General features: G+C 42.4%; 1 protein-coding gene across 1 annotated transcript in view; it reads left to right on the forward strand.

Moving 5' to 3' along the window:
* Positions 1 to 220: 220 nt before the first annotated feature.
* AR (androgen receptor) overlaps positions 221 to 16,878 on the forward strand; it is a 107,267-nt gene continuing 90,609 nt past the window's right edge. Inside the window, exon 1 of the mRNA XM_024197317.3 lies at positions 221 to 1,738. Coding sequence (XP_024053085.1) covers positions 513 to 1,738 — 1,226 coding nt within the window. The 5' untranslated portion in view covers positions 221 to 512. The remainder of the gene's footprint in view (positions 1,739 to 16,878) is intronic.

The following is a 16,878-nucleotide window of genomic DNA, read 5'->3' on the forward strand; positions in this document are numbered from 1 at the left end:
GGCTGTGGCCTCTGTGTGTGTGTGTGTGCTTGGTCGCTATTGTCTTTAACCTCGGGTCACCCTGTTTGCTCGGCCGCGTTCCCTCCCTTTGGCTGCGAGGAGGGACGTCAAAGTGCAGCCGCAGCAGCGTTTTGTAAAAGGGCGCCGCGCTCCTCCCTGCTAAAAGTTACCGGATTAATTATTGCAAAGGCCGGTCCCCCCCTCCCCCAACTCTCCTGCCTCTCTCCAGGTCACAGATCAAAAGAGTAAAGAGCAGATACCAGCTCCAGCAGTCAGAAGGGTCCTATCCCGGCGGCACCTGCTAGTGCCAGGGTTTCCCTCCCCACCCCCAGCTCGCGCGTGGTGCCTGCAGCGAGCAGGAAAGGATGGAATTCGCTGGCCAAAGTCCGTGTTAGACCCGAGCCAGTGAGCTGCACGAGAGGGGACAGGACCGCAAAAGGCTCGTTCTCCGCCCGCCGCTTGCACGCGATCCCAGCGCTCCCGGCGGACTGCCCCGTGGGCTCCCTCCGGGGATGGAGGTGCAAGTTGGACTTGGCAGCGTGTATGCCCGGCCGGCGGGCAAGACGTTCCGGGGAGCGTTCCAGAGCCTGTTCCAGAGCGTCCGCGAGGTGTTCCAGAGCCCGGGCGCCGGCCCGCCGAGAGAGGAGCCGGGCACCAGCCCCCAACCTTCCTCCTCCGCCCAATGCCAACCCGGTGCCCGCCTGCAGCAGCAGAGCCCCCGGCAGCAGCAGCCGGGCTCCCCCGCGTACCTGGCTCTGGAGGAGCATCCCCAGGGCCAGTGCGTCCCGGCGGCCAAGGGGCTGCAGCCTGAGGACGGGGGCCCGGCTGTCACCCCCTCCTCGGCCCTGTCCCTGATGAGCTCCGCTTTCCAGGGCTGTTCCGGGGACCTCAAGGATATCCTGGGCGAAGCGGGCGCCCTGCAGCTCCTGCAGCCGGAGGCCCAGGCAAGGGGCAGCCGCGCCGAGGTGGCTGGGGCCAAGGAGGACTTTCTGGGGGACAGCGCCAAGGAGCTGTGCAAAGCCGTGTCCGCCTCCATGGGCCTGGGGGTGGAGGCGCTGGAGACGCCCGGCGAGCTCCTGCCCCGGGAGGATTGCATGTTCGCCCTGCCCGGCGGGCACTCCCGGGGCGGAGCGGGCGCCCAACTCGGGGACTGCAAGAACCCAGCGGGGGCTGCGCTCCTGGAGGAGCCGGGCACCAGCCCGGCCTCCTTCAAAGGGCACTCGGCCGCGGGCAGCGGCCCCGGGCCAGGCGAGAACGTCCTGGCCATTGACGTGCCCCACAGCCTGTCCCTGTACAAGTGCTCCCCGGGCCTGGAGGAGCCCGCTGCTTTCCAGGGTCGCGATTACTACAACTTCCAGCTGGCGCTCGCCCCCCACGCCCGCATCAAGCTGGAGAACCCCCTGGACTACGGGCCCGGCAACGCCTGGGCTGCCCAGTGCAGGTACGGGGGGGACATGGCCAGCCTGGCGCCCCATTGCCCTGCCTCGGCCCCAGCCTGGCACTCGTTTTTCGCAGAGGAGGGGCAGCTCTACGGCCCATGTGCAGAGGCAGCTGCTGGCCCTTTCGGCTGCGGGCGAAGCCAGGGGCCACCGGGGCAAGAAGTAAGCGACTTCCCATCCGACGTGTGGTACCCAGGAGGGATGGTGGGCAGGATGCCCTATGCTGCTGCCTCCGGTTGCATCAAGAGCGAACTCACCCCTTGGATGGAGGGCTATGCCGGGACCTTTGGGGAAATGCGGTAAGTACACACCGGCGCTTGCAGACGAGGACCCCCCTGCCCTGCCCTGTCAGCATCTTCCCGGAAAAGTCACTCGAGCAAAACTACCTTGTGCATCGGAAGCCAGTACTAAACACCAGTGAATATAGGTTACTGTGACAGCAGCGAGCAGACTGTCCCAAAGGGCACTGCTGGGGGAATAGACAGCACGCAGTTGCATATAATATACTAGATGCCCTGGCTATTTAAGCAAGAAGTTACTTATAAAAGTTAGTGGACATTTTTCTCCCTGCATTTATGAAGTGCTGATTCCCTCTAAAAAGCCCAGACCAAGCTCTTAGGAGAGAGGGCTACAGCTGTTCAGTCTGAATTATGAAATGGACTCAGATAATCGAGCACAAAGTATATGGAAGGGGTTTGCTCTTTAAAAGGTGATGGTTTGCATTCAGTGCTTATTACTCTAGGTCATAACAACTCATAATTTCAGTATACAATTTGATTTGGCTGCCTACATGGAGTAATAGCTTTGTGGTTTTGTTTTTGTTTTACTCTGACTAATATTATAGCACTGCACCTTGCGACTCATTAGGCAACATTGTACCTGCATTGCTGTTTTAAAAATCACTACACCATAAGATGATATAACTATCCATACTTCTTTTATTACTTACTTTTAAATTAGTTATGTATGTTTCCAGAGCACTAACAGGCTGGCACTCAGGTCAGTGCATTTTTAGTATAAAACCCTATTGAATGTCAGATTTAAAAAAAATCTCTGATCACTAGGCTTCTTTCTGAGTAGAACCCGAGACTAATCACAGCACTGGAAGAAGTTAAACTAAGTGAATTTGCTCTCATAATAATACTTCCTTCAGATTTAAACTCTGTGTTTTTAATGTAGTTAGAGGTGCAATTACTTAAGATTGCATGGTAGAGTACTCTGTATCTTCTGGGTATCCTCTTTAAACAAACAAAAGAAATCTGAAGGGAGTTTTAATATATTTTACAAGAAAGAATTCACTGAGAGTAGGTCCCCCTGGTCCTGTCACTAGATCCGTTAAATCTAGCCCAAAGTAGGAAGTAAACCACTCTGCCTGAAGTAGATCAAAATAACATTGAAGCCATGGGCACCTCAATGCATTGTTAGTCATGGCAAAAAAAAATTCAGTACCTGATGCTATCATTACAATTAGGGATATAAACCAATGGTGCCTGAAAGGCTGAGGGACTAATAATGGGCTATGCTGAATTTTTACATCTCAATGGCCAGTTCAAATCTAACTCTGGTCACTTAGTGTTTGATACACTGTGTAAAATGAGTTGGTGATCTCAGTCCAAGTACTCACTGACAGGTTTCAAATGGGCAAGTCAAGCCGGTAGGTAATCTTTTTGGATCAGCATTTTGCAGAAGACGCATACTTGTCTCTGCTTGTGCTGTACCCATTTTGTTGATAAAAAGACAGCGTTGTTTTCCTGGGCAATACAGCAGCTATCGTAAGCACTACATATATCAAAATGTTTTAAATAAAAAATAAGGATGTGACAAAAATGGGGAAAAGCAAGGGAATATTAACATGAGTCTGACTTGCACAGATAGTGCCAATGAGGTGAGAGTTAAGTACAGAGTATTCTTTGGGAGCATGGTGCAGCCTTCACCGAAGTCAGTGGAAAGTAATTGGAGCTGAATGAGGGCCTTAAATTTTTACTTGTCATAGCTTTTGTCAGTTGATGGCATGACTTTGAAGTCATGCGGCCCACTCCTGCTGACTTCTTACTCAACCTGTGTTGTCCTTGCTCACAATATAACCACACATGGCACGTGAATAAAGAATAGTCGCATGAAGGTATACAGGCTTGGGTCAGGGTTTTTTAAAATGTAATTACTTCAGGTAATACTTCTCTGAACCATATAATATGTGTAATTATTTAAATTGCATCTGACCGTGAATGACACTAATGGGACTTATATGCCACTTTGTGTTGGGTTTTAATTTAACTGTGGTTAAGTGAAGAGGAATGAGGCTTCTGTGCGGCGCTGCTAATATTGTACAGTTCAATCCTGCCAAGGTTATTTATCATCTAGATGAGATTCTCTATTACCGTTACAACTTACTGCCTATTGATTGCAGTGTATAATTGCCTTTAATTTACTTCCGGATATGAACAGATAACAGATGAATGGACAGTCATTGTTGTGACAGAGGCTGTGATTTATATACCAGTTTCTTAGACAATAGCCCGAGTGATGGCAGAGAGTCACAGGAGTGTTGTATCAAAGTTCTTTCCTTCAGTTCCCTCCAGTGAGCAAGTCCCTCTGTAATGATCACACTTGGCACTTTTACATCACTTTACATTTCCAAAGCAAGGTTCAATCATTAGCTAACTCGGCTCACAACTTGCCTGGTGTTGCACAGAGTTCTGTAGGATGGATTGCACAGGGAGCCTCTTCTCTCACCCTGAGGTCACGGCAAGATATTCTCCTTGCACTCTCTTTGGTGCTAGGTGACGGACTCAGCTAATGTGCCTACTTGTGTTCTGCAGCCCAAGGAGAAGTAGTCATCCATTCTGGGGACATGGGTAGAGCCCCAGATCCTCCTACATTCACACTGTGGTAAACTGCAGATGCTGAGGTGGGCTGAGTCTTCCTAAAGGAGTAGTAATAAATGTTTTGGAATGCTTTGCTATCAGCCCTCTTCCCCTGCGCTAGTCTGTCTTGTACCATCAAGCTGGACCTTCATCCATTCACTCCACTGTTACTAGTCTCCTTCTCTCTTCTTGTCCCCAGTTCTCTTTGGACTTGTGCCTTCATTTTTAAATTTTGAATCTTTTTTATTCTGCTCCTTTTTTGCATACATGACGTTAAAACATTAGCACATTTTCCCCTTTGCTTCTTAGCAGGTTATCGTTTTATTTCTGTTATATCATGTCTGTGTCACGCTTTTCAATTTATTTTATTTGTGATACCAAACTAGGTTATTTCAGCTCTAAAAGATCTGGGAGGGCTTGGGTGGCTTAAGAGATTGCTGATGGAACGCAGGGTCTTTCTCCTGTGCATCTTGTCATTGTTTTGAACCTAGCACCCTGCTCAGTCACTTCTGTGAAGTGAGTTGGTTCCTGTGATGCTGGGATGTCCACCTATAAAAACCACCCTCACCATTTGCCCCCCTTGTTGGCTGTCTCTGGGGACAGGGCAAGGAGTGAGTGGGCAAAGGAGGTGAACTATTGTACTTGTTCCGAAGGGTTGGTCCCTTTAGGTTGAGATTAACGCTGCCTGTGCTGTATCACTTACCATAAACAAGAGTATTTCAGTTTGCTGGACTCACAGTAGTACATTAAATTCACTTAAACATTAAAAAGGCAAAACAAAAAGTATTAACCCATTTAGATTGCTCTTGAGGCTTTTCACATGCTGCACGTAATTGCTCCAGCATCATTTACTTATAAGCGGTAAATTCATCTAAGCCTTTCTTATTCTGTGGATTAATAGCTTTTTCTTATAGCGATGTTTCATTTACTCAGGAATTATTTACAGTATTTGAGGTGACAATGGAGGTTTTCTAAATTAAGAAAGGGATCGCTAGAAAAAATATTAATAGGACAGAAAGTTCACAAACCAAAAGACATGACTTGAAAATTAGAAACTAAGAATAAGTAAGGGATTTGGGCAGATTTATTTCACACAAAAATAATAAACTCCTGGAATTAGTCAGTAGTCAGGTGATGGAAGAAAAGACTATAAGTAAACTGAAGGGATAATTGACTCAGAAACATCTACCTGTGCATATAGCTAGTCTTTGTAATCACATTTCCTATCACTATCACTCCGCTCCTTTTTCTCATCCCATCCATTTGTTTGTGAGGTACACCCACTTATCATATCCTGTTTTAAATTAAATTGCAATCTGTTCAGGGCAGAGACTCTTTTACTAGCATAGCATCTAGCATAATGGCACCGTAATCTTACGTGGAGCCTGTGGGTGCTGTTGTAATACAAATGGTGAATAATTATTATAATAATTATTGTTACGGGTGGAGGAGATTGAGGTATTTGGTAATAAAATCAGAAAGGTGTTAGTAAGATCAACCAAAAAAGAGGCAAGCATATTGAGCCAGATGGTTTTTCCATGTTCCTAAACTCTTTTACATTAACAGTAATCAGTATTCCACTTTATGTGCGTGTGAGACTGTGAAGGAAGGTTATTTTAGAATTTAAGGAGCCCAATCCTGCACCTGTTCAGTAGCAACATTCTTACGAACGTTCATGGGAGCACGATCAACCCCCTGTTTTTCTAATATGACCTTTCTGCTCAAGCAAATGGTAATATTATGTAAATATTTCTTTTGAAGAGAAGTGGCGCATGGAAGAATGCTGTTTCTGAAACCTGCAATTCTAGCCAGCTTTCTCATATGATCTCAAAGTCCACAGTTATTAAAAGAGATTTAGTGTACAGTGAATTCCAGGTAATTGTGAAAATCACTGATGTGCTAAATCCTGTCTTTCATTACAGAAAAACAAAATTCCTCCTTACCACCTTTTTTTAACCTCCCCCCCCCCCCCTTTTTTTTTTTTTTGTTTAAAAACTATGAGGCAGATTCTGCCCTCATCTACACCTGGACAACCGCAGCATATTTGTCCCTGTAAGAAAGAAGGCTGTCATTTTGCAGCACTGTCAAAGTATCTGGTTTATTTTATTACACCTCGGGGGACAGATCCAGAGGTCCTTGCTTAGTGTTTTCTTAGGCAGGAGACCACTGACTTCAAAGAGAGTTGGTGCCTGCGAAAAAATGCAATTTTTAAAGTGCTCGGAATTCAGCCCTTAATTATCACTTTTCGTCTCCTTTCAGAACACTGAAGTGGTTTCAGTGATGTCTGACTGATTATTTGGTAATAAATCTGAGCTCTTGGTCGCTTCTATAGTTTTAAAAATACAGTATTGCGTGTTTGCAAAATTTTCCCAAACACTTCTGAAGGTTGAGCCTGGGGTTCTCTTTTCCCCGGGCCACTAGTGACCAATGAGCGTAATGGTCCCCGCCTAGTTCACAGGGGAGTTTATGCACCTTTTCACGTTACAGAACCAGTTTTGTGCCACTGTCAGCTTCTGCTTAGGAAAGGCTAAGGTCTTAAATAACAGGGGATACTTATCAGGATTTAAAGCACTGACATAGCTTTCGGATAGGACGACGCTTGCCCAGAGCCTACCTGCATTATCCCTGGCTCTGGCGAGTGCTTGCAAACTATCGCTTCTGTGAGCACTAAATAGATTTTTTTTGTGTGTTGTTATTTAGTGGAGAAGATTGGGAGGCCAGGGAAAGTCATTACTGATAATGATGGTTCCTGGGATTTGCTTTGATAATAATGGTTATTGAGTTCTGTAGGGTCTGTTATTTTCTGCCAATAGTTTGCTTCTTTAAAAAAATGTAACAAAAGATAGCTGAACAAATCATTTTACGGCATAATAGGCCAGTGGGCTACCAAAGGGCAACTTTTGGTAGTTGATATGTTGATTAGATTGGATCAGAATAATCCCTGCTGTAATTCACCCGTTATCCTCAGTAGAGTTATTCCATGGATGAATTTGGCCCATTTTCAAGTAGAATAATACTTGGACAGATTTTTGTTTTGTCTCTAGCACTTTGAGCCCGATCCAAAGCCCGTTTGAGTTACTGGAAGAACTCACATTGACTTTAGTGGGCATTGGATCAGGCCCTTAGTTCAAAGCTTGTAGCGCAGCAGTTTTCACAACAACACTATGCTCAGGTCTTCTGCAGCCAAGCCTTATGTCCTGAGATGCCAGACTAATATTTTCTTTGCCCCTGTAAAATTACAGCAGTCCTAAACCTGGCTAAGACACTGATACCTTCTAGAGCCCTGGGCAAGACCCTTCCCTACCTAGTACCTGAGGCACTGTGTTTACAAACCAGTTAAATGCAAAAAAGGAAAAATCACCAGCCTTGCTATGAGGTTGATGCTGGTTCTGAACTGAGTTTTCCTTAGCACGTAGTAATAATTAGAAAGGGGCTTTCATGTGTTCTCTACTAATAGTCATGAAAATAATTTTTAAAGCACAGGGTGGAAGGAGTAGATCACAGCCCTGTTGTATATTTAAATAACTGCTCAGTCATTTTATGTGTGAACTGGCATGTTGCTGGCCAGACACTCATCTCGTCTATCAGGGATGAGTTAATGAATTATGAAATCAATTTGGTCACCATGTAGGGTAGGGAACTAAACCAGGTGAAACTTTAAAGGTCTCATTTAAACCTGCTCTTAGGATAACTTTTAGCCCTAGCTCCTCATGATCTGGGGCCTGCCTGGTAGGCTCTTGCTGTTGTACTCAGGGCTGGTAGTGAGACTGCCTGTTCCCATGTCTGGTCTCTCAGAGTTAGTGTTTGATGGGTTAGAGTGGATGAGGCAAGGCTGGATGTTTACTTAGTTCCCTGCTGGGTTGGTTGATTTGAGTTAATTGTGTTTTGTGTTTCTTTTATTCCGTGTTTTGGATCTGTTTATTTTGTTTTGTTCTCCTTGTTAATTTAGATTTGTTCTCCTAAATTCATCTGACAGCAGTTATAAAGTAGCAGCAGTTTTCCCGCTGCCACTATTTAAGGATGGCTCATGTGATTTATAGCAGGTATACAGATAAAATTTCAATTCAAGCATCTAACCTCCAGATTGTACAAGCCCTCTGCTGCTCAGTACCTTGCAGGAGACACTCAGAACTTTGCAGGATGGTGTTGCTATGTTGCTACAGCAGCAGGGCGCATAAAATTAATAACGTAAATCATTTGAATCCTCTTCTGTTTATGAACTTGTTCATGATTTTCAGAGAAGGCTGGTGTTGGAATTAAGTAGACTGTCATTGTGCTGGGAGTATTCACATTTGTAGGTTTTTTCCTCTGCTATTAAAAAGGCTCTCATGTCTGTAGTGATGAGTGAAGGAAAAGTATTTGCTTCCAGTGTTTATTATTGTCCACCTACCTCCACCCATCATGTGAATTTTTTGGTAATGTGATTTCAGTTGTTACCATGGTAAATATCATTTACCATGAAATGTTAAATATTTATTTCTGTCTTTGTTTCCATGTAGTACTTCTGAATTTGCTAGTATGGAAATCTACAGTTAGGGAGGGTAGATGCATCAGGGTATAAACCAATGTGATGTAGAACTTTGTTCATTCATAGATTTAGAACCTCCTTGCCTGCTGTGCTTAGAATCCCATGGTGTAATTAAAAACAAAACATCTGTTTGGTCTTTCACCAGATGCACCAGAAAAACATTCAAGGCAACATAGTCTCAGTCACCCTTTGAATTTCTGAAATCTGACAACTGCAAGGAATTTATTCTAAACACTCATACCTGACATGTAAAATGGACAAGCTGTTTTGAGTTTCCTCTTAAACCCAGTATGTAACAAAAGGGTAATCTGTACACAAAACAGAAGACAGTGGCTGGGAATTCACAACGACATCAGAGAAATAATGTGTAATTATTTGCATATCTTGGCACTTAAGAAGTCTGATCCATTTTAGCTACAGTAGCATTGGGTATGAGAATTCTGTCTTGTATTAGCTGGTATCTTTATATAGATAATAGTAAACAAATAGGTTGTGACAGCTATTCCCAACCTGTACAGTTTTACATCTTTTCATAATCTATGCTTATGGTATTCGTACGTCGTTCCTCTACTACAAAACTCAGGACTGCACTTTGTGTTGCACAGCTCAGCTAGTCTTTGCCTTGTCATAAACCTTTCATTTGCATATTATAGGAACCTCCGACAAGGGTGGGAGGTATTAAGCATAGACAATTAGAAAATATGCAAAGGATTTGTTGCTTTTGTTTGAAGGTTAGAGAGTCCCTAGTGTTCTCTCTTAAAATGGTGGAGGGGGGGAGGTGGAACAATGAGAGTGGGAGATATTTCATAAAAGATAGATTTTAAATAAAATCAAATTATGTTTTGTAACAGAGAAGAAGGAAATTGTAACTTTGTATATTGATAGACTTCAAATGAAAAGATATTTTAATGACAGGTATGTGTTTTCATATAACTCCAGTGAGCTAACACCTTCTTGGGATTGTGACACTGACTCGGCAAAGGGAACAGTAATCAGCTCCACTTAAACTGGCTTTTTGAGCTCACTTTACAATCACACAGGAGGCATGTTATCCTTGGAAGTAACTCTGACACCATTGAAGTGGGGAGGATCTAAGAGGACTGTCATATTACCTGATAAAGAGAATAGGGGTCAGTTTGAGATGTTGATGTCTCCATGTAACTCCCAGTGTTATAGGATAATAGATCATAGTAAGGGGAGAGAGAGCAACTCATAGACAGAAGCAGAGAGAAATGCTGAGATGTTTATGGATTCTTTTTCACACACACGGAGAGGAGAACATACCCACAATTTCTGAAGTTTTTATTTCAAGATTTATATTTGGCAGTGGTTACTGTGGTAATGACGGAAAGAGTGGGAAGGCTTTGCTTCCACTTTACTTTTTAAATGCATTGTGGTAAATCTAGGAGAATGATAACTATTTACAACCAGTGCTTCATTGTGAGCTGTACCAGATATTAAAACTGGTTAGTTCAGGTAAGTGCAGTAGTAAAAACTAGAGCTGATTGGATTTGAATTCCTGTTCTGCAGAAAGTTCTGAAATTTTGAAAAAAAAAATGTTACAAATCACAATGAAAAACTTTTGAAATTTTGAAATTTCCTGCAGAACGTGATTCCAAAGTTTAATTTAAAAAATTAAACAAATTTTTGTCAACCTGACTGAAATCTTTTGTTTTGATGAGGTCAAAATCATTTCATTTTGATAATGTTGAAATGCTTCATTTAAAATTTATCAACTCAAGTTTTATGTTATATTATATAATAATTTATAATATATAAAAGTCAACATGACATAATATAGTCAAAGCACTTTGACTTTTATATTATAAATGATATTATATAATAAAATGTATATCAATTGTATATTTCTAATTTCTTTTCTCTTTTCTTTTCTTTTATAAATTGGTTTTAAAATTGGCATTCTAATTGGTAAGTGTTATTCTAGTTGGTAATTGCTATTTTCATTGGTTTGGTAATTGGTACTTGGTGTGCTCATTGGTAATTGCTACTCTGGTCATGTGTAAATTATTTTATAATTGGTAAATGGTCTGGTAATTGATAGTTTCCTATTGTAATTTATATAATAAAAATATAAAATAAAATAAAAAAAATTTTGGATGCCGTTGAGTCAGTATTTTCTGAAAGCAAACTGTTCCATTGTAAAATGTTCATTCCACTTTAGTGAAAACGGTTTGTTCCTTAGAGCCATTCTGATAGCTCCCAAGGAACTGTACAGTAGATGCATGACTCTGACCAGTCAAACATTGCAAATATGCATAAGGAGTTAAAGTCACCTCTATGCTGACATTCCACACAAGAGCTATGGGCTTAAGTGGCACTGAAGTGATGTATACTCCCCCAAAACATCCACAAAGACACCTCATTGTCCTTCATATCCCTCCTTAAACTTCTCCTTTGACATGATGATTACAAACTTGACAATGCTTAGGCCACTGGTCTGCTGAGATTGCTGCCTATCATACTTACTAATATTGTTTCATTGTTTCTTTTTGTCCCCTTCTTCCCCCCGTATCTTTCCATATGCACCTTTTGTCTCTGTCTCTAGTCTTATACTTAGCTGGTAAGCTTTTGTCTTTTTCTTCTGTATTTGTACAGCACCTAGCACAATGCGGTCCTAGTCCATGCTTGAGGCTCCTAGGTGTCATGGCAGTACAAATAATGAATAGTAATTAATAGGACTGTCGATTAATCACAGTTAACTCACTCAATTAACTCAAAAAAATGAATCGTGATTAAAAAAATTAATCACGTTTAATCACAGTTTTAATGGCACTGCTAAACAATAGAATACCCATTGAAATGGATGAAATATTTTTGGATGTTTTTCTACATTTTCAAATATATTGATTTCAATTGCAACACAGAATACAAAGTGTACAGTGCTCACTTTATATTATTATTTTGATTACAAATATTTGCACAGTAAAAATAGCAAACAAAAGAAATAGTATTTTAAAATTCACCTAATATAAGTACTGTACTGTAGTGCAATCTCTTTATGCTGAAAGTGCAACTTACAAATGTAGATTTTTTTTAACATAACTGCACTCAAAAACAAAACAATGTAAAACTTTAGAGCTTACAAGTCCACTCAGTTCTACTTCTTGTTCAGCCAATCACTAAGACAAACAAGTTTGTTTTCATTTATGGGAGATAATGCTGCCCGCTTCTTGTTTACAATGTCACCTGAAAATGAGAACAGGCATTCGCATGGCAATTTTGTAGCAGGCATTGCAAGGTATTTACATGCCAGATATGCTAAACGTTCGTATGCCCCTTCATGCTTTGGCCACCATTCCAGAGGACATGCTTCCATGCTGATGACACTCGTTAAAAAAATCATGCGTTAATGAAATTTGTGAATTAATTCCTTGGGGGAGAATAGTATATCTCCTGCTCTGTTTTACCCACATTCTGCCATATATTTTAGGTTATAGCAGTCTTGGATGATGACCTAGCACATGCTGTTCGTTTCAAGAACACTTTCACTGCAGATTTGACAAAACGCAAAGAAGGTACCAATGTAAGATTTCTATAGAGAGCTACAGCACTCGACTGAAGGTTTAAGAATCTGAAGTGCCTTCCAAAATCTGAGAGGGATGAGGTGTGGAGCATGTTTCAGAAGTCTTAAAAGAGCAACACTCCGATGCAGAAACTACAGAACCCAAACCACCACCAACAAAAAAAAAAAAAAAAAAATCAACCTTCTTCTGCTGGCATCTGACTCAGATCATGAAAATGAACATGTGTTGGTCCGCACTGCTTTGGATCGTTGTTGAGCAGAACCCGTCATCAACATGGACGCATGTCTTCTGGAATGGTGGTTGAAGCATAAAGAAACATGAATCTTTAGCGCATCTGGCACATAAATATCTTGCGACACCAACTACAACAGTGCCATGTGAATGCCTGTTCTCACTTTCAGGTGACATTGTAAACAAGAAGCGGGCAACATTATCTCCTGTAAATGTAAACAAATATATTTGTCTGAGCAATTGGCTGAACAAGAAGTAGTATTAAGTGGACTTGTAGGCTCTAAAGTTTTACATTGTTTTATTTTTGAGTGCAATTATTTTTTGTACATAATCCTACATTTATAAGTTCAACTTTCATGACAAAGATTGCACTACAGTACTTTTGTTAGGTAAACTGAAAAATACGATTTCTTTTGTTTTTTCTTTTTTTGTAATCAAAAATAAATATAAAGTGAACGCTGTACACTTTGTATTCTGTGTTGTAGTTGAAATCAATATATTTGAAAATATAGAAAACATCCAAAAATATTGAAATAAATGGTATTCTATTATTGTTTAACTGCGCGATTAATCACAATTAATTTTTTTAATTGCGCAATTGTGATTAATTTTTTAATCGCTTGACAGCCCTAGTAATTAATAGTCTGTAGGCCTTGTGCAGAACCTCTGCTCGTGTGGTAAATTTCCTCATGGAGAATTTTAATTTTAGAAGATTACAAGGTGGTGTGCAGTCCATAATAGAGTTATCACCTGTGCTGATTTTTCTGGATCTGTTCCACATTCTGCAAGTTAGGTTTTAAGGATGCTAACAGTTCTGAGTATATTTTGTAATTGATGCAGCATCACGACACAAAGACTTTATCCCACAAGGGCAACACTAAAGGTACATCTACACTCAGAGCTGGGAGAGTGATTCCCAGCTCGAGGAGACATGCCTTCACTACCTGCGATTGAGCTAGCATGCTAAAAATAGACAGTAGCCACAATGGCTGGAGAAACTAGCTGCCGTGAGTATGTGCCTGCTGTCTTGCATGGGATCATACTCAATGCAGCTAGCCCCTTCAGCTGCTTGTGCCACCATGGTTACACGTTAGTTTTAGGATGCCAGCTCGATCAGAGCTAGCGCGGGTATGTCTCCTGGAGCTGGAAATCACACCGCCAGCTGAAAATGTAGATGTACCCTAAGAAGGAGGCAGCCTGAACTCAGTTAGCTGAAAAGTTTGTGAAGCCCTATCTTTCCCTGCTTTGTTTAGTTTACCTATAAACTATTTTTTTAACTGTAAAATGTGTTTTATGCTGTTGAAAATACCACATTGGCAGCCCAAGAAGCTGAAGTGTCCATCACAGCACAGGTTTCAGAGTAGCAGCCGTGTTAGTCTGTATCTGTAAAAACGAACAGGAGTACTTGTGGCACCTGAGAGACTAACAAATTTATTAGAGCATAAGCTTTCGTGGGCTACAACCCACTTCTTCGGATGCATATAGAGTGAAACATATATTGAGGAGATATATATACACACATACAGAGAGCATGAACAGGTGGGAGTTGTCTTACCAACTCTGAGAGGCCAATTAAGTAAGAGAAAAAAACTTTTGAAGTGATAATCAGGATAGCTCAGTACAGACAGTTTGATAAGAAGTGTGAGAATACTTACAAGGGGAGATAGATTCAATGTTTGTAATGGCTCAGCCATTCCCAGTCCTTATTCAATCCTGAGTTGATTGTGTCTAGTTTGCATATCAATTCCAGCTCAGCAGTCTCTCGTTGGAGTCTGTTTTTGAAGTTTTTCTGTTGTAAGATAGCGACCCGCAGGTCTGTCATTGAATGGCCAGACAGGTTAAAGTGTTCTCCCACTGGTTTTTGAGTATTATGATTCCTGATGTCAGATTTGTGTCCATTAATTCTTTTGTGTAGAGACTGTCCGGTTTGGCCAATGTACATGGCAGAGGGGCATTGCTGGCACATGATGGCATATATCACATTGGTAGATGTGCAGGTGAATGAGCCCTTGATGGTATGGCTGATGTGATTAGGCCCTATGATGATGTCATAGCACAGGCAGCTGCAGTGCAGCCTTCCACAGCACCCGTTGCTCTGTGAATACACCTCAGCTTTGACTTGGAAAAAAACAACTCTAAGATAGAGAGGGGGAGTTTAGTCCATTGTCCCACTCAGTCTTCGGCCTGAAGCTGCCAACAAAGTCACTGCCAGTTTCTGAGGCTGGTTTTTGCGATGTGGACATGTACACTCTGAGAACTGAACTGAGGTTGTAAACTCATCCCATGCCCACCTAACAGCTATCAGATTGTGACAGCTTTTGATCACTGAATTGGTGACCCGGAAGTGAAGGATTCCATAGCCTATTGCCATCAAATAAAATGTAATTTTCTGTTCCTAACAGTCTCCTTTCAAATTTGATGGCCCTACAGCTACTCTAGGACACATAGGCTGTGACTGCTGCAAAACAAAGTTTTGCTGCATGAATGCTAGACCCTTTTCTGCTGTTTCTTTTCCCAAATGGAGCTGAGGAGGCAGTGTGCCAGATGAGAAGAAGGGCAGATACATTTCATACTGAAGTGAAAGTGAATGTATTTCCAGTAAACAATTATGAAATAGATGCAAACATATTGTCTCTATGCACTCATCTGACTGATGCAGGAGTACCACCCTGGTGTGTGCCTCTCATTTTGCAATAGTAGCAATTGTTGGAATGCAAATCAAATTGCAGTAATTCACTCCATGTTACTGTGTGGGGTCGAGAGGGAACTCACAGTGTGACTTACTGGAATATGATCGGTGAATTGATGCATTTTCACAGAGGCAAGAGTCTCCCCCATGTCTGGATCATTTTCCCCTCCTTTTCCACAGGCCTGCCATGGATCGGCAACTAAAATATCTGGGAAAACAGCTGAACCATATAAGACCTCCAATGCAGGAATGACTTACAAAAATTGCGACGTTTGTAGGGTAATAGCCTGGACAAAATCCTTTTTATGACAGGAGCATTTCACAACGCAGTAGCCAGCAAACAGAGTGAAGTGGGCAGGGATCGCAAAGGTACTGGCTGAGTTCTGTTAACATTGTCTTTTTGAGCAATTCTTGAGGAAAAAGAAAGGTTACAAACTCCCTGTGGATATGGTGTGAGAGATGGGGGTTGGGGTGTGGAGAAGGAGAGATACACACCAACCTTCTCTCATGTGCTTAAAGTTACAGTAACCACCCTGTGATAAAACAGTCACATTTTGGGTATATAGACCATGTCTGAGATTTCTCTCACCGATCCATTTAGCAGCTACACACTTCAAACCTGTCAAAGCATGACCATTAACCTCATTCCACTGTAACAAAGTGTATAGGTGTAGGCAGTTAGGACTCAGATAGTAACTGTGTAGCCTAGTGGAGCCAACAGTTGATTAGGACTCATAAAACCTGAGATCTGCTCCCAGCTCTGCTATTAGCCTGCGGGATTACCTGGGCCAACTCACTTCACCTATCTGTGCCTCAGTTTCCCCATCTATACAATTGAGATGATGGTGCTTCCTTCCTTGGTAGAGTGCTTTTAAGATTTACTGATTAAAAGTGCTATGCAAAAGCTAAGTACTATAAGGGAGTGGGGTCTAGGCAGTCTTGCCTAGTGGTCACAACTGGGCTGAGGTCTGCACACTAGGAATGGTAGTCTTCAAGCAGGAGCTGGAGGAATCGCAAGAGTCAGGGTCACAGTGAGGCCAGAGATGGTATGAGGCTAGAAACAAGAATCAGGTTAGAGTCAGAGCCCAGATATCATGCAAAGCCTGGCATTGCAGCAAGCTAAAGTCTGTATGGCTGCCCACACAACTTCCTAGGGCAACCCCTGAGGTTAAATAGGGCATTTGGCCAATCAATGGGCTGCAGGGTACCATCACCCTGGGTTTCTTGGGCGGTACGTCATGTGATGCCTACTCTCAACAGTGCTCCCTGGGTATATTATACAGTGCCTCCTGGTGGCACTGTGGGGCCAACAGCTGTTTTAGACTCTGCAGACCTGGGTTCTAGTCCCTCAATCCTTTAGAGTTTTATTATCATTACTTAGCCACAGTAGCATCTCAACTGCAAATCTACCTGATAACTATAGCTGCCTAAATGAGTACTAACTCCTACCAGCGTTTCTCTTTCTGTTTAAAAACATGGAAATTTGCTGACAAAAAGCTTGGTTGCCACAGAGTTCAGATTGCCTGGTGGTGTCTCGTGCCCTTCCCTGGGACCGAGTTCAGCAACACTCAGACATCTGAGA

Source organism: Terrapene carolina, unplaced genomic scaffold (assembly GCF_002925995.2).
Source record: "Terrapene carolina triunguis isolate 2854851 unplaced genomic scaffold, T_m_triunguis-2.0 Scaffold131, whole genome shotgun sequence".
In the NCBI taxonomy this organism is placed as follows: Eukaryota; Metazoa; Chordata; order Testudines; family Emydidae; genus Terrapene; species Terrapene triunguis.